General features: G+C 46.6%; 1 protein-coding gene across 1 annotated transcript; it reads left to right on the forward strand.

The window, feature by feature from the left end:
• Positions 1–12,393: 12,393 nt before the first annotated feature.
• SLC46A2 (solute carrier family 46 member 2) lies at positions 12,394–17,986 on the forward strand (the record flags this gene model as incomplete). The annotated part of the gene is made up of 4 exons (XM_080638323.1): positions 12,394–13,429; positions 15,093–15,176; positions 16,591–16,747; positions 17,929–17,986. 4 exons carry the CDS (start codon positions 12,394–12,396, stop codon positions 17,984–17,986), a joined length of 1,335 nt encoding a protein of 444 aa, XP_080494449.1.
• Between the last annotated feature and the right edge of the window lie 344 nt (positions 17,987–18,330).

Genomic DNA, 18,330 nt, shown 5'->3' on the forward strand with positions numbered 1-18,330 from the left:
TCCCCTGCTTCTTGATTCTGCTTCTTTCTTTTTGCCTAGAGGCAGGAGAGGTCTCTTTTATTCCAGTCAGTTGGTATCAGCTGCAGATACAAGGGCATCCCTGAGTATTCACTTCCCTTTAACATGCTTATGCAGGGCTGCAGAAGGTAGTTCTGCTTTGTGACGGATTGCATCGGCTTTCTTCTAATGCTTTCTTCCAGCTGCTTCCCCATTGCCACAGCCCTTCACCCCGCTTTGACGGTCAGCTAGACCAGGAGAGACCCCATCCCTCACCTCTGTTAGGAAGCTGCCATCACATTTGCCTGCAAGAGCTGGAAGATGCCAGTGCAAGGGGTACCTGGCAGCTGTGCACTGGCTGCAAGGAGCTGTTTTGAACTGAGCAGGCTCATGTCAGCCTCTGCTCCTCCTTGTGCCAGGAATAGCCAGGCTTAAATTATAACCCTGCTCCACAGCCCACAGGAGAAGGCGAGGGACGATGATTTCAATGGGAGTTGGCTACGTCCACCTAACTGTAACATGGACCCTGCCTTCCCTTGTGCACACATCAGAAATCACTAAGGAGAAAGGGCAGGTATTGATTTCCTTTCCTGTTAGTAAAGATAGCTGAAAGTCAGGAAATCAGTTAGAAAGCAAGCTGGAAAATTTATCCACCAGTTATGGTCTCTATGAAGGAAAAGAGGTTATTGTCTTTTCAAGGCAGAATAGCCTGTCTTTGCTTTTCCTTGCTCTGTGCTAAGAGGGATAGCATATTCCTGTACTGTGTTCCTACTGGTAGACATGTAAAAAAGATGTCTTTTTAGACATCTAAAATCCCAGTTACCCCATTGTGTAGCCAAAATGCCATGCACCAAGCTCTGAAGTATTTCTGCAGAGTAGTTAATGGCTGCAGAACCATTCTATCCATCGTTCCTGGTGTAGTCTCATATAAGGTGGGGATGTTGTGCCTGTAATAGTTGTAGGTGGCTTTAAAAGGCCTCAGCACGACACGAAGGCAAATGGGGAGTCAAGGGAAGCCCTCTGCAGAGGTGTGTTTGACTAAACTGCTCTAAGTGGAGGGGAGAGCAGTCATTACAGTGTTTGCAGTTGTGAGTGAGAACGGGCAGCTAGGAAAAAACAAGAAGAACCCCCATAAACAGTCTGTAGTGTGAGGAAGCTAAGTCAGAGCATCTTGAGCTGCAGGGGGGGGCAGGGGGGCAGGGCTAGGCAGGACCACTGCTACAAATGCTAGCAAGGACATTAGCACTAAAGATGACTTTCAGTTATGTTCTAGTTACTGAATTGACGAGGATGGCCAGTCCAGGAAACTATTAGCAGTGTGTGGCTCCACCCCTGCGCTCCTCCCCAGTTTAAAAACGGAGCAGCATCCCATTGCTCCCCATGATACAAGACCAAGGGGAAGGGGCTATCCTGTCACACCAGCAATAGCACAAGGGGAAAAGGGAGGGGAACCACAACAAAATTAATCAAACAAAACACACAAACAACCCAAGCAGCAATAGAAAAACCCAAGACGTAATCCTGATCTCAGAGTTCTCCAGGAGGAACGCTTTTACAGTGCTAAATGTGGCACTAGTGTGAGAGCTCCTCCTCAGTCCCAGGCATGTGTCATCTCTGCAGTGAATTCAGGGCAGTGCGCCATCCGGAGCTGGAAATGCTTAGGGCCTTGTTCCAATCTAAAGTTTGACAGTAGAGGCAAGATCGATGAAGGAAGAAAAAACGTGTACAAAGCTACTCCATCACATCCTCTTGTTACTGCGAACTGCAAGGGGAGGATTGCATGGCAGAGAATTCTATGGCAACAGTGACACCTGGAGGGCAGATTGCACTGAGCATGGGAAGACCCTCATTTCCAAGGATGTCCCCTAGAACCCAAATTCCGGGAGCAGCTAATACCCGAGACAGATGTGCTGACTGGTCAGTCTCCAGGCCCTACCAGTGCTATGCCCACTACGACAGCACTCGTTTTACTAACGCAGCAAGCCCTCTTGGGATTAATAACATTCGGGAAAGAGTCATGGCACATCTGGGGTCCCAAACACAAGAAGGACATGGACCTGTTGGAGCAAGTCCAGAGGAGGTCATGAAGATGATCAGAGGGCTGGAACACCTCTCCTAAGAAGACAGACTGAGAAAGTTGGGCTTGTACAGCCTGGAGAAGGCACTGAGGAGGCCTTAGAGCAGCTTCCAGTGCCTAAGGGGAAACTACAGGAAATCTGAAGAGGGACTTTTTACAAGGGCTTGTAGTGACAGGAGGAGGGGGAATGGCTTTACATTGACAGAGGGGAGATTCTTTACTGTGAGGGTGGTGTGCCACTGGCACAGGTTGCCCAGAGAAGCTGAGGCTGCCCCATCCCTGGCAGTGCTCAAGGACAGGTTGAACAGAGCTTTGAGCAACCTGGTCTAGTGGAAGGTGTCCCTGCCCATGGCAGGGGGTTTGGAACTGGATGAGCTTTAAGGTCCCTTCCAACCCAAACTATTCTATGATTCTGTGCTTCTGTGAACTCGCGAGCTTCTCAGGGGGAAATAGTTGGAATGGGGACCCTAGAAAATGTTGCTGTGCTTAACATGCACAGTGTCCTATACAGCCCTATAGGGTCTCCACCTCTACAAGCTTCTGAGGTGCACCAGACCTCCCAGCCAGCCCTTGCTAGAAATAATTGCAAACTCTGTTGCCTCAGCAGGCAGATTGGTGGAGGACTGTGGCTGGGGTATACAAAACACTTTGCAAGGGGCTGTGCTGCACTCTTGCTGTGGGAACTGTTGCTGGCTGAAGGTGTATGCAGGGCAGAGGGGAAGAACAGGAAGCTGGAAACAGCTCCATGAAGACCTAAGGTTTTCATCCTGGGCCGCAGCAGGCAAACCACGGCAATGCACTCCCCCTTGTGGTGTCACTTATTATAAGAGGCTGTGGCTCAGAGTGGAGCAGGCTGCTTATGTACAAATGACCCCAAAAAGCACTTCTTCCTTTCGTAGCATCTGGGAAAGCTGAACTCTTTCAGCCTCACCTTAAAATGAGCATCAAGATCTCAAGCTGCAACTGAAACACAAGAAGCCATGAAAATGCTAGTTAATGATATAACCCTGGTGAAGCAGCACCCACATGGGTGCTTCAAGTGTTGCAAATAGATAACCAGTGATTAGAAAGGAGAGAAGAGCTCATGCCTCTGCAAAGCATCATCTCCATGAAGGAAGGTGGAGTTTCCTGATACACAGTGGAAATTGATTTGCTGGGTGGCTTCGTCACCCCTGCAGCTGCATTGTGTGGAGGAGGCTGAAAGTATTCAGCCCTACTTAATTGAAGTGAAAGAAGGAAGGCGCTAAAGTAGGGCTCTTGTTCACTCCCTGGTAAGGCTTGTTTGCTTCTAGGAGCATGGCTTTGGTGTACAGCACTGGTCCAAAGTGGATCTATTACACAGTATTACCCTTTCCCAATCTCTGCCATCTCCTCACTCTCTGGTGTTCCATTCTTGGTGCTATCTGCACCCAAGCATGGCTGATTCTGGGCAGCAACACTGGACGGCTCCCATGAGCTCATGTATCCCGCCTGCTCCCACTGAGCCTCACAGGAAGGAGAAGACCCTTGATCAAACCAAGTCCCAGTCACAAGTCCATGACTGACGGCCACTGCAACGCTCCGTCAGCCCTAGTCAGGCTTCCTCCCAGGCTGTTTTCCTCTCCTCAGGTACTTAACTAGATTTGAACTTGTTTGACAAAGCATCCCATGGAAGATGGATAAACCAAGGCCTGTGAAATAAACCATAAATGGACCAGATCCAAATGTACCAAATCACTTAGATACCTAAATACGTCTATTGACCTTGTCCTTTGAGGTCTACACTGAGCTCAGCTGCCCACTGAACTTGTGCCAATGCACTACAAAATGATGAGGGTATGTTAGTGGGGTTGACTTAAAAGGTTATTGGAGGAGAGCCAGGTGAAACAAAAACCTTCTCTTGGTTGCATTACTCATGCTAAAAAGGAGCATGATTACAGCTTTTATTTAATGCTGTGTTTGAGGAAAACAGCAAAGCTCTAGCCACAGAGTGCTACAAAGAAGGCAGACTAAGCTTGTATGAAATGAAGAGGGCTGTTGTTAAAGAGAAGGTTATTGCAAGTTGTGGGACTTGATGTACAAAGAAAGTGAAAAATTCTGTCAGGAATGGAGGGAAAGGGGAGTAAGCAATGCAGGTCAGAGTGGAGTGGTATGAACAGTGGATAAGAGAAAGATTAACAGGGGAAAATCTTGCTGATGGGAATTTTTCATGCCGGGAGCCATTTCCTGAGCATATTCTGAAAATATGCTCAGACAGCGTTTGAGCAGGGATGGAAGCTGTATGGCAAAAAGCATATTTAACCAAGCTGTCTGTAAATCTGCTGCCAGGTCTAGACTATGGTGGTACAGGACAAGATTGAGATCAGCTGTCCTACTTGGCCACTGTTTACTGAGTCAGTCTTCAGCAGAAGGGAGTCAGGAAATAGCTGACTGACATCATTATTCATGCGCCCTATAATTTATTGACATGCAGACTCTTTGAGTTTATAAATTAAAAGATAAGTCAATATAGTCTGTCTAAGCTTGCAGAATGTTTCCAAGGAATTTATTACTGAGATGCTCCAGTACTAAAGGATCAAAACAGCATTTCAATAAAGCCCAAAAGGGCTTTATTTTTCAAATCTTGTTTAATCTCTTGTTCCTTTCCTGTATAGAAGTATTGAATCAGGGTGGCTTTAAATATCAGGGAGGTCACCCTTAGTTTGTGCTGTAGGCATCTGCCCTAGGCTATGTGTCCTTGCAGAGGGTGCCTGAAAACTCACGGCCAGACTCACTGGTCACTGGTCACAGCTCCCAGTGGCATCTTGAATGTGACATCCAGCACAAAATCCTAGAAAGTGATAGCCTCTGACCCTTGGAAAGTGGTGATGTGGAAGTGCATCACACGTGGCTATGAGAGGTATGAGCCCACATCACCTGTGTGTGGTTCAAGCCCTGCAGCCCTCACCTACAGCAGAGCAAGCAAAGCAAGGTCTTCTGGAGGGAAGAGCATGCACTTGACATGGCCCTCAGCTGTGTCCTCTTGCTAACAACAGAGTGTCTCAGGTCCTGCAACCCGAAAGGAAGCTCATCAGAGGTGAGCGGTCCTTTGGGAGGTGACTGCAGCTGGAGTCCTCCTTTCAAGGGCATCACTGGCACTCCACCGGTGACTGAGGTGCCCTGTGCAAAGCCATGCTGAAATGGGCAAAGTGGCTGGGAGATGTTTCCCCACTGCCCATGCATGGTGAGCAGGAGGTATGAAGCCTCCAAGGAACTCGTCAGGGACCGCAGAGGTTGTAGTGGGAAAAAGCAGCGCTGCTCTCGACAAGTATGGGCAATTCTCAATGACACAACAGGGCACAAAAGTGAAGTCTTGGCTCAATAAAGCTTTGAACTGTGTGTGTGCTGAAATGAAGTGATGAAAGGAAGCAGCAAGGGAGTAGCAAACACCAGTACTAGCAGCTGTCTTGCCACACAAATCAAAATTTACTATTCTATATTTATCCCTGCTTGTTAGACATTGAAGAACTGTGGCCTCGAAAAAGTTAGTAGCAACAATATTGCTGGAACGCTGCCTGGACTTTCTTGTTTCCTTGGTACCTTTTACTGAATACCCCTCTTTAACTCCCAAATGTCCTGCAGCTGCAACAGGACCCTAAAATTCTCCTCAGTAACAGAGGAGATGCAGAGACCTGCACTGCCCTGTCTACCTGAGCATTCTCCAGAGCCTGGAGCTTTCCCCAGGAGCACTTTGCCTAATGCAGAGCCGTGGGTCTGAGCCCCAGACACATCTTCCCTGTGTGTAAAGTGGAGGTGACACAACTGCATGGGGTTGCAGAGTCTCAGCAGCCCTTGCTGCTTTGCAGGGAGGGCTCCTCCAGCACCGGGGCTGCAGCTTGCCCACCCAGGCACACCTTTGCTCTCTCATTTGAAGATTACCCCCCTGGTGCCACGTTCCACTGGTATCCTGCAGCAAAGTGGATACAGACATGGTCTCCCATAGCCTCCCAGCCACCCTCATGGAGGATGCTGGTGCCTTTCCCTTCCCGTCCCAGGGACCTCTCCACCCTGCCAGCTCCAAACAAGTGTCCCACCCTCAGGCTGCAACCTGGATGATTAGCCAGGTGTGGCTGCAGCACTTGTCAAAAACACAGGGCTGTCCCTGTTACCATCCGCACCTCGTGATACCAGGTTGCCTCAAGTCCTCCGTCAGCGCTGGGGACTTTCTGCAGTGAGCACGGTGAAAGGCACTGCCACGCAACCGCGTCTCCGAAACCACGCTGGGGAGTGGTCCCTGGGAGGAGCTGCCTGTCGCTGAGCAGATGGCGCTCTGTAATCAAGGAGAGGGTTTGAGAGCTTGTTGCCGAGTTCCTTGTGGCTTTTATTTCTGAACTGCAGTGGTTCTTAAACACACCCCCCCCACACACACACCCCCCCCCCGTGGAAGAGCTGCCACTTGGAAACAGAATGGCAAGGCTCCCAAATGTCGCTGGAGTGACTGAAGCATCTGCAGCTTCTGGGTTACGTATGCAGCTTCTTGTGGTTTTTAAACAAAAGACCTGAATGTCTTTGACAGGATGTTGTGACTAAAATAGCCTGAAATGTTAAATATTCAAGTGAATAAAATCATAGATAATCTTTCTTGCCAATTTCCGTGCTCAGGACCTAGCCCAGCAGAGCGAGCAGAGGGAGGCTGTGAGGAGCAAATTGCCATCTAGCAGCATTGAGTGTCTGGGGTTGAATGTCACTGAGGCTTACTGCAGGTGATGGCTTCAGTGCTTGCTTTGCCTGCCTTCACAACATGCATTTAGCCATGCAGAGAGCTAACCTGGGATCTGCCAGGTGCAAACAGCTGGATGTTAAGGCAAGGATGTCTCCAGAAGAACTAAGATTTAGAGAAATATTTTACCTTCCCTCCTCTCCAGAGGAAGCACTACGCTGCACAGGAAGCACAAGGCAGAGTCTCTATTTTTAAGCATTTATGATGCTTTTGATTGCTCCCACATCTCACCTCGGGAAATAAGGTGTATTTGTCCCTTTTCTCCCAACTGTCCTGGTGTCCCCTGCCTGCTGCTGTTCCCACCTCCATGGAGCTACAGACTTATGGAGAGATACTCATTCCCTTTAATTGTACCTGTCAAAGGATGAGTTACCTGGCAAAGGTCCTATCAGCCTAAAAAACATAGTGCTCCCTTTTCACTTGCTCTTCTTTTCTTCTTCCTCCCTCTCACTTGACAAGGATGAGTGGCTTACTATCTCTTTTTCCTCCTTTATCTGGCACTTTAACCTTTCCAATATTGTCTGTGTCTAGACTTGCTCTGATTCGTGTCCACCCTTAACACACAGTTCCTCTTCAATCTTATAAAGCCTAACTCAAATTCACTCACACAGTCCTCCTACAGAGCTTTCATTCACCCTTAATGCCTTTTCACAAATCTATTATTACTTAAATCCGTTTGTAGGCTTTCTGGTACCATTGCCACGCAAGTTTCTAGACCTACATTACAAATTAAACTGTGAAGTAGACAACAAACAGTATTTCTAAATAGCTTTGGAGAGCACTTGGCGGGGAGCAGGGTTTGGTTTTGAACGGGGTTTTTGTGGATTATTGACTGTAGCTCGTTCAGTAATGAAAATTCTTAATAGTCATGTTTTGCTGCGGTTATTTCCTTTTTCCAGACTATCCACTTTTGCCTTATTTAACATAGGATTGCTCAAGCTGTAGTTCTAAGATATTTGTTTCATCCCATTTCTCAAGTCCATTGCTGCCCGCACACTCTTGAGCTTTGCAATGCCCCCACACCAAACCTATGCAGCGTGACAACAATGTAAAAAATACATTGATGTTAATGAAAACGAGGATGTGCACACACAGAATCATTTGGCACAAGGCTTATCTAAGAACTACAGCAGGATTTGTTCTGTGCTGATGGGGCACAGGTATTGCAAGAAGCTTGTTTTCCTGCTTCCATGCAGAGGATGAATGTTAAGACACAGAGTTAAGGCATACTGTCAGCACTATTAAATGCCTAAATTCCTCAAGCTAAGGAAAAAGAGAAGCCAGGTCAGCAGAAAGCACGTGTCGAGGATGTTTTCGTCTTTCCAGCAGAGGGAGCAGCCCACAGGAGACTACAACCAGGTAAGCAGGAAACTCTGAAATGAGAAAAATAGACGAAAGGTTACATCTGTTGGTGGAAGCGTGGCAGCACAGGTTTCTGGTGCTGCTTGGTCAGCCGGTGTCTGTCGCAAAGGAAACCAGGCAGAGCTGCAGCTTCCAGCTCTCCCATGTTCCCAAAGTGGGGCAGCCAGCTGCTTCTGGGAAAGGCTGATGGACCTCCCCTACCCTGGCATGGGGTCACCCTTCCTCATGTGCTTCAGACCAGCGCACCCCATGAGGTCTCTCCCTGCATCAGATCTGTTCTCCAGTTTTTCTGCAGGCTGCACACTGCCTTGGGCTTTGCTTGTGTGGGGCAACACGTGAGGCCTCAAGGCATGGGGGAGTGAGGCACCATGTGCTCACCCTGCCTATTTATGGCCTGGGCTTCCTCATCCTCTGGTGAGCACATGAAAGTAGATGTCCCCATAGGTGATCGATGTCACATGTCTGGTGGTGCTGCACCTCCTGAATGCCAGACTGCTGTTCCAGGGGTCTCAGTGTATGAAACACCTCCAGCTACACCTGTTAAGGGCACGGTCCTGCATTTTATTACAGCAATGTCGTGCTACAGACACTGACACCAGTGCTAAGAGTTTCCTAACAGCCTGGAGGTTGTTTTCTAGAGCCCCTGAAACAGGGCTGCTGAGGTGGCCTTTTATATCCAGGCGTTAGCATCTCTCAGCAGCAGCTCTGGATCCCACAAGACAACAGCCCTGGACCAGGATGCTACATCCCTTTGGTAGTGCAGCAGCTGCCACGAGTCGCTCCCCCTGTCCTCTGCACCCAGCTTTCTGTGCCACCTCCACTCTCCCTCTATCTTCCCCAAGTTCTGCAAGCAAAACCACATGCTTTGTGATGACAGGGACAATATATAATTAAATGCAGTCAGTGAGGAAGCCAGCTTCCCACACCACAGAGAGAAAGAGCATAGCTTGTCATTACAGTCTGTGGTCATTTCTGATGCAGATGTATTTTCTGAAGGAAAACAGGTCATCACTGAAATAGCTGCTTCTCCACAGTGTTTTCAACCAGCTCTCCAATGCTGTAACGTGATCACAGCTCCATCTGGGCTCAGAACCAGGCATTTCCTACTCCTCAGTCATGTTGCCCTGCCCTGCCACTGCCACAAAGCCTCCATGTGCATCAGGATGATCAGCGTGTACCAAGGAGGAGGAGTAGTTACACAGTTCATTTACCACCTCAGAGGTGAAATGCCTTGCCAGCCAGAGACTGTAAATCATAGATCCCATCAGCAGGCTTAGGCAAGGGGGATGAAGAAGGCTTATGCACCCACATTGGATTGCAGTCCTGGATGTCAAAAGGACCTTTGCAGACAAACAGTCCTGGAGACCAAGCTCCAAAATGCTGGTACCTGCCAAGCCTGAGCCTGGCTGCCCCAGCATACTGACATCCCTACAGCAACCCTATTCAGACAGAAAAAGTGCTAAAACTATCATAAATGGTTAAAAAAAAAAAAAAAAGAAAAGAAAAAGAAAACTAATACCACATAGGAATGTATAACATTGCCACAGGGAGACATTAAACACTTTAATTTGGCCAGGCTGACAAATGTACAAGAGCTGCTGAGGCACGGAGCTGACCTGGCCTCTGAGGGGCCTCAAGGCAAGGCAGCTCTAGAGAGGAATGCCCTAAAACAGTGTGTTCCTTTTCCAACAGGCTACACGAGTGTAATTTTGCTTTTAGAACAGACTCTGTGACCCAATGCATGCATTTTTCTTAAATGTCAACGGCCACTCTCTTCAGGCTCTTAAGGCTCCACTGTGTTTATGCGGCACCAGCATATTTTAAAGTGGATGCAAACGTCCCTATAAATATTAGCAATTTGAGAACTGGGCTTCATGGAAAAGATGATGCTAGAGAACAGTAATTTTGAAGTCCTTGTGGCATCAAATGAATATGCTATTCATGAAAAGTATTTTGCAGTTGGAAATATCCCGGAGCCTGTGTTAAACTCTTACTTTAGCACTCACTGTTCTGCATTTAATGACATGAAATTCTATCCTTCCACAAAACTAGTTCTAAAAAGCACACTTAATGTAAGTAATGTAACATGTAAGTAACTCACGAGATGACTAATGATCACTAATGGCACTCAGCACAGGTCATTAGCTATCTAGGCCCGAATAGCATTAAGCATAAAATCGTATCACCTAGTTGTCAAGAGTGTCTGATGAATAAGCCAGGCAGCCTGTGCATGCAACAAAGAGTGGAGGAAAAATATCCCTTATTTAAGAGTTGAGCAGATCAGCAATCTCTCAAGCACAGTGCCTGTAACATACCTCTGTACTCCAAGATAATCAACGTCCCAAACTGAAGCTTGAATGGGACAAAGTCGTGAATCTTTCCCTCTAATGTCTGGTGGATGAGAAAGGGCTCCCTGGGTGAAGCAAAACATGGCATTTCCTTTGTTTGAGTTTGTTGCTTAAACTGGTCATAGGCTGATACTGTGGGGTTTTCATTCAGGTTGTCTGGAATTTCCATCCTCTGGAAATATTCCAGGGTTTGGAGAAAAAGACTTGTCCCACTTCTGAATAAAATCTGAAAGAAACTGGACACCTTCTGCAGAAAATCTGGAGGGAAAGAATGATAAAAAAGCCAACTGTTGGCACAACCCATGTTATATTTTACATCTGGCTTCTGGAGTCTTTTGGCCTGACCAGAAAACATATTCTCTGGTGAAACTGGAATTGCCTAGCAGCAAATCTTTCTAGCAGACAATTCCCCACTCCTTTCCCTGTTACTCATTGGAACTTCTTTTCCTTGAATTGAAATGTAAAAAAAAGTTATTGCACAACTGACCAAAGAATGAGAAAATAAAACTCTTGAGCCATGAGTACACAGGCATTGAGTAAATGTCACCTGAATCAATAGAGAGTGTAACAGATGGAGGCTTTAACATTGTTCTTGCAAATTAATCATTAATTTATTTTTTAAACTAATCATCATAAATCTTCCTAGAACAGACTGTTATTCTGCCTGTTATGATTTATTAAGCCAGTGCAGAATGAGATCACTGCAATTTAAGTTAGCATTTTTGAGGCTGCCAAATATCCCCCAAGTATTTCCTGCAGCTGGGACTGCAAGCATCTTCCTTGGAGCTGGCAGCCTGCTTGCACCATATCCTGTTGCAGTCACGCACAAGCACCCGGAGCCGGCTGGGGTGAGTCGCTTTGCTTGATCCCCCTGGGCAGCAGCAATATCAGATGCCGACTGCCAAGTTGCAAAGCTGCATGTGGCACCAGCACTGCAGAGAGGCACAGCTACCGGCCTCAGGAGCGGGGACTGGAGAACACTTCCCCAGAGGTGGGTTCTCACCGGTCCCAGCCTCCAGCTCAGCTCAGATCACTGCGGTGCAGCGGTTGCCGATGCCTTTGGATAAATTGGGACTTTTCTCCTTTCTCTTGGAAATTCCCACACTGCAAAGCCAAAGGACACAGCGGGCAGAGTGGCAGCTGCGGGAGGCAGGTTACCAAAACCGGGCTTTGTCCGTGTTAGTTTCTTTTTGGTGTAATTTCCTGAGTGAGTTATTGAAACAACAATGACATAATGGGCACAGTGCAGCAACAAGGCAGACAGCACCACTTAGGAGCAAAACAGCCAACAGCATGTGTGTGTAGAAGAAAGGAAAAATAGCTTGTGGTAAGGGGAATTCACTGATTACCTGAGTAAAAGCACACAGCCATCCTCCTCTCCCACAGCCACTTGGAGACAGGTGAAGATGCCAAAAGGTGGGGGGGAGGGGAAACTAATCCAAACCAAACCAACCCCAAACCATCACTCCAAATTGCAGCAATTACTTGATCATTTTCACTTCCTAAATTGGGAGAGAGAAATTCCCCTGGGTCATCTGACCTCTGTTGAAACCACACCAGGAAGAGGAGCAGCAGCAGTTCGTGAGCACAGGGCGTTCTCCAGCTGTACAAAAGCCTCTTGTCTGTGAGCCGGGGATCAGAGCAGCGCAGGGATGTGCGTGTGTGAGTGTGTGTAGCAAGGTGAGGTGCAGATAGCCTCCCAGCCAGATCATCTCTTGCACAACTCTCTGATCCCGTGCAGCCCAGCTTTTGTTCTTCCCTTTGCTGCTCCTCCCTAAGCATGCCTCCAGAGCAGAGCTTCTGAAGAGCCATTTCCTCCTGCACATCTCCCTGAAAACAGCTCTCCCCAAGAAGAGGAGGTCGCCAGCAGCATGGTGGGGGTGACAGTGATGAGGACGTGGATTGAGCCCGTGGTTGCAGGTTCCCAATTGGCCAGCGCCTTCTACGACACGGCACTGCTGCTGGTGGTGAAGAACTACTACAACCAGACCAACATCACCGCTTCTTCCCATGCGCTGGAAGATGCTCAGCAAAAGGCCGTCTCTAACTTTTATATCATCTACAACCTTGTCCTGGGCCTGAGCCCACTGGTGTCAGCATATGGCTTGTCCAAGCTGGGGGACAGGATACATCGGAAGATCCCCATCTGCTTCCCTCTTCTTGGCTACTTGGGTTCCAAAACCCTCCTGCTCCTCCTGATCCTGCTGGGCTGGCCGATAGAGGTGATGTACGGGGCTGCTGCCTTCAATGGGCTGACGGGCGGTTTCACCACGCTCTGGGCAGGTGTCATGGCTTTGGGATCCCTGGGCTCCTCCGAGACCAAAAGGTCCCTTCGGCTCATCATTATTGAGCTGGTGTATGGCCTCTCTGGCTTTCTGGGAAGCATGGCATCTGGCTACCTCTTTGTTGGCTTCAGTGACCGCTATCAAGAGGGCACTGTGCTGGTGAGCTGCAGCATCGCTTGTTATGCTTTCTGCCTCCTCTACAGCACTTTTGTCCTGACTGTCCCCAAGTCAGCAGCTTCCTGCCCAGCCAAACCCAAGAGTGCAGAGGAGGTGGGAAGCCAGCTACCAGCCCACACAAAGAGCAGCAACTCCCCTCCAGTATCCCCCTCAAAACTCATCCTCACCATGCTGTTTATGGCAGCAATCCTCTACGACCTTGCTGTGGTTGGTGCAATGAACGTACTCCCACTCTTCTTGCTCAGGGAGCCTTTAAGTTGGAACGCTGTGCAAATCGGCCATGGCAATGCTGCTGGACATGTGATCTTCATCACCAGCTTCCTGGGTGTGCTTGTGTTTTCCAAATACCTGAAGGATATAACCATGATCATGATCGGAGTGGTATCCTTCAGTGCTGGCATCCTCATCATGGCCTTCGTTAGGTGGACATTCCTTTTCTACATTGGTGAGTCAAACAACCACTCATACAAGCAAGTACATCCTGAGAAAGGGGTCGGGGTGTTTCAGCATCAGAAGAAGGGCTTTTGGTCTGCTTCACTGTGAGTTTCAGAGCAGGGAGCTAGACAGATTGTCACAGGAGCAATGCCCAAGAGGGCTTCATTATCAGTCCCTTATCCCCACTCTTTGTACTCTGACACCCAACACGCTACAATATCCAGAGGAGGCATGCGCTCCTGCCAAGGTTAGTTTAAGGCTGGTTGACGTGTAATTTGTCACTTGGTCATAGCGCAGATCAGGGCAGGAGAACAATGCTCACACCACAGGGGAGTGGGAGTTGTTGCTGGCTATTGATAGTCTGACCACACTACTGTGTTAATCATAGAATGGTTTAGGTTGGAAAGGACCTTAAGATCATCTAGTTCCAACCCCCCTGCCATGGGCAGGGACATCCCACACTAGATCATGTCACCCAAGCACTTGCTTCTTGTGAGATAAAGCTTATGGCTACAACAGAAAAAAACTGGCAAAGATTTCCTGTTAAACAAACATCCTAAAATGTGATTTATTTTTGTTACATTAAGGCATTTATGCCTGATGGGAAACTTAATGGTGAAATACTGGAGCTACTTTAGCAAGTAAATATCACAATAATGTAGCGTACAAATCTCAAACTGTGTATAAACATATGGGACAGCATCCCACAACAAAGGAAAGGCAAGTTTATATTTATCAGGTAGCATCTGCAGGGATGCAGAAAGCAAAATCCAAGAACTGCATCCATTGTGGCAAAGAGATGGATAATTCATATCTAAAAGAGTATTGTGTGCTGTATGGCTTTGAGGTTTTTCTTCTAGAAAGAGAAAAAGGTCTTAGAGAAATGGCCTGAAGTGCTTTATCTGTCTGCCCCTACAGGGAATAAGAAATTGAAAATCAAAGTTATTCTAAAGGCAAAGATTATATTTGTGTACTAAGTCAAACATCGAGTGAAATTTTTTACAAGATTTTATTCATTTCAGCAATCAGGCTGGGGAAGAAATCATTACAAAAGAAAATGAAAAGAATTAAAAAGGGGGGGTTTTTTTAATATTTAAAGTCCATCATGAACACATGCTGCTACGCAGTGTGCAGAATGCTTGTTCCCTTCGTTGCAGAAACACCTTGGTACACTAGACATGGACCAAGCTTTCACAGAGGCTGGTTCCCCTGACAGGAAGGTAATTCGAGCTCCCTAGAAGTTCTCACACTAGAAAAAGCCTAAAATACTGAAAGCCAGAAGCACCAAAATAGAAAACAGCTGTAGTGTGACAAGGGTACTGTTCACGTCAAAGCCGTGTAGCATGGGATGCTCTCTTTGCTGGTTAGAGTCAAATCATCAGTGTCTCTGCCTCAAAGGACAGTGCTACATTCCATCTACACTGGGATTTCAGGCTTAGACCAAGAGACTACAGCTGGTTTGGGCAAAGTGCCTCAGCTGATGGGAGCATTGCTTGGGTGGAGTGAGGACCTACACTCCTACCAAAGATCTGTACTTTTTTCTGGTACTCAAGGGACAAGAAAAAGTGCAGCAAAAGCTCTGCCCAAGCCGTAGGCTCATAGTCTTCAGTGGTGGTTGTGTTGGGAGACAAGAAGCAGGTAATGATGATAACCACATGCTCATTGCATTGCAGCACGGGCAGTGATGCTCTTTGCCCTCATCCCTTTACCAACCATCAGATCCATGTTATCCAAGCATGTTGAAGGATCATCTTACGGTAAGTGCTTTGGTTGTCTTACCAGTCAAAAACCCTCAAATCCCTCCATTCAGCCTAAGGTACAAAGAGAGAGGTAAGTTATTGTTGCAATCTGTGCTCTGCATAATAAAACTGGAACAGTTGGTACCACAAATGGGAAGGGAGGAGCAGAGAAACTTGCCGGACAAGATTGTCACATCCGAACTTCTTGTCCTTAGTTACATCATTTACCCACACAGTTTTCAGCACATGCTTCTAAAGATGATTATCAGCATGCAGCTCAAAGGCAGGGAAAACACCAGAGGTACTGCTCAGAAACACAGTACTCCAGGGAAAAACAAGAGAAGCAAGGCATTGCGTTGCAGCACTGTGATACTTACACCATTTATATTTGACTTATTTTACTTCCAGCTTTGGAAAGGGGGGATTTCTTTCATCTTTTTTTTTTTTTTCAGTTATGCTCTCTAAACACATCTTCAAGTGTTTCCTGGCAATTTACTCCTGTCAGACTATGATTTAACTAACGAAGGATAACCTTTGCATAAAAATCAGCCTTTATTGGTAAACAGGAGCAGAAATTATTTTATATAAAAAATGCATTAGAAAACAGTAATATATATGTCTTTTACAACACTGTATTGAAGGCTACCATTTTTAACCCCAATGAGCTGGATTTAGACACAACAGACAGGACTAGCCACGCATTCAAGTAAGACCTCAGAACCTTGGCTGTTCATGTCTCCTCCAAACATGTTCCTACAGCACTCCTTTTCCCTTGTAACATATGAACACAACACTGCTCTGTCACTAAGTTAATTCCTCACCGTGCTCCATAGCAAACTCTCCTACCCGCCACACAGGTAGCAGCTCATACCCCAAATTAGTCACAGTTATTAATCCTGACGTTGTTTTTAAACTCCACCTTGACCCACGCAGGCTGCACCCTATTACAGTGGCAGATAGGCTCTGGAGCAGGGCCATGCAGCAGAGCAGCCTCTGGTAGCAGTGCTGTCCCCTTCAGTGGTGGCTGCCACTGCTGTGCAGCTGGAGAAAGCTGCCAGGGCAGCAAGTCCACTGTATAGCACCGACCTTGCTCCCAGCTTGCACATCCCAGCAGGATGGGTTACTTCACCTTCCCCCTTTTACCACTACAGAAACAGAAGGGTGCCCAGCTTATTGCTGGTCTTCCAAGCAGTTACCTCTACATCTAGACTGGTTAAGCAGTTTGCTGGTTGAATCTTTCATCTTTCAGCTTAAAAGAAGGAAAAGGCACTAAATTCTGATCTTGAACAGAAGCAGGTACAAGCTCATGCTATCTGGTGCTTGTGAAGCAATGACCACACGGCCCTCCCGCACAGTGGTGGATCCAGAATTCATCAAGATGTACCACAGCTGTTTTTTTCTCCCTGTAACAAACTATGTTCTTGGTTTACAGGTAAAGTGTTTGTCCTGCTGCAGTTGTCTTTAGTCACCACAGGAGTAGTGGCATCTACAGTCTACAACAAGATCTATCAAAACACACTGAACTGGTACAGCGGCTTCTGTTTCATCTTGTCTTTTCTAGTTGGCTGCCTGACTCTTCTCCCTTTGAGGTAAGGAACAGGAAGGGTTTTGTTCAAAACGACATGCTGTATTTTCTCAATGTTACTTGATTCTGTGTCTAAAGTACATAATACAGGTGGGATTTGATTTATTTTTTTTTTTTTAAAGTAAACTTAAAAAGAAAAAGAAAATTGGAAGAAATAAAAAGTTTGCAGAAATAAGTTGACAAATACCAAGGAGATTCAAAAATTGAAACTTGCAAGTGATCTAGCCAATGCTGTTAATCTTCTCTTGTTTAATGTAACATGAATTGCTGTAGGAAGAATATTTAGCAGAGTTTAAGAGCTGATAATCCCAGGGGACAAAGCCTTCACACGAATGTAATGCTTGGTATTACAAAAATAGTAATAAACAGAATGAGGGAATAATCCGACATAAAGTAAAACATGCTTTTAAAAATCCATTACAGTTTACTTACTGAGGTAGAAAGGAATAATCTGAGTCTCCCTCAGGTGTTCCTTTCAAAGAGAAACCATTACATGGTGAAGGAAGTGGTCATTTCTCTGGTCCAGTGAATTCGCCCAAACGTGCAGCTACAGAGCAACTGATAGGTGAATTTCAGGAACAAGTATAAGTCTAAAGGCATGGTTAATACATGGTTTTATATATATACATGTATATATTTATACAGTTAATGCATACTGACTTCAGTGTTATCACTTAAGAAGAAAAAGCAATGCTACAAGGAAAGTTCTGTCTTGTCTGGTCTTGTGAGCTTTCTGGTCTTGTGAGCACATTTGACACCTGGTGTCAGCAGGACCGGTGGCGCGGGGAAGGCTATTTCATACTCATTTCCCTGGTTTTGCTTTCCTCCTCCTACTTTCCAGACGCAAAAGTGACTCGTTCCTTACCACAACCCTGCTGTTCTAACAGCAAGTCACTGCTAGCTACTCAACTGCTTTTTAATGCAGGCTCCAAATAGAAGTTAGCATCATTATCAGCACAAACACGCGTTACTAGGACTTGAAGTCCAAACAATGACAAATGTTACCAATATCATTGCCTGTACACAAGGCTGGCAGATCCTTGAGAGAAATCACATGAGCACTCATCCAGCTACAGACATCACAGCGAATTTTAAACTAAAGAATTGATGGGGAAAATCAAACAGTAGTTTCAGAAAGTAGCTTTCTAGCTCTCTTGTAACCTGCATTTTTATTGCTCTTTACAGCATTGTGGCCATCAAACAACGTTCAACCACTGGCTCCCTTCAGATTCTGACCGACTGACAGAGGCTGTACCAGCTAAAGCCTCTTTTGGTGTTAATCAACTCTCCAACTTACCAAAATGGAAGACTTGCCAAGCATTAGTCACCACAGTTATCACGACGGGAAGCATCACAGGCTTTCTGTCACTGAGCTCACCCAGGACAAAGACATTTGCCTTGTTATTTCTGCAGTACATCATCTTACAGAGTACGTGTACTGGCTACTGAACACCAGCAGTCTTCACAGCATTTCACTTTTCTGCTAGGTTGGTTAGCAATTACACAGAGGGACAACAGGGTAGAAATGAAAATGGCATTTCTAGACACATCATTCAGTGTGGAAGGGGAAAGCAGAGGATCAGTTTT

This window comes from Psittacula echo, assembly GCF_963264785.1.
Source record: "Psittacula echo genome assembly, chromosome: Z".
NCBI classification, from domain to species: domain Eukaryota; kingdom Metazoa; phylum Chordata; class Aves; order Psittaciformes; family Psittacidae; genus Psittacula; species Psittacula echo.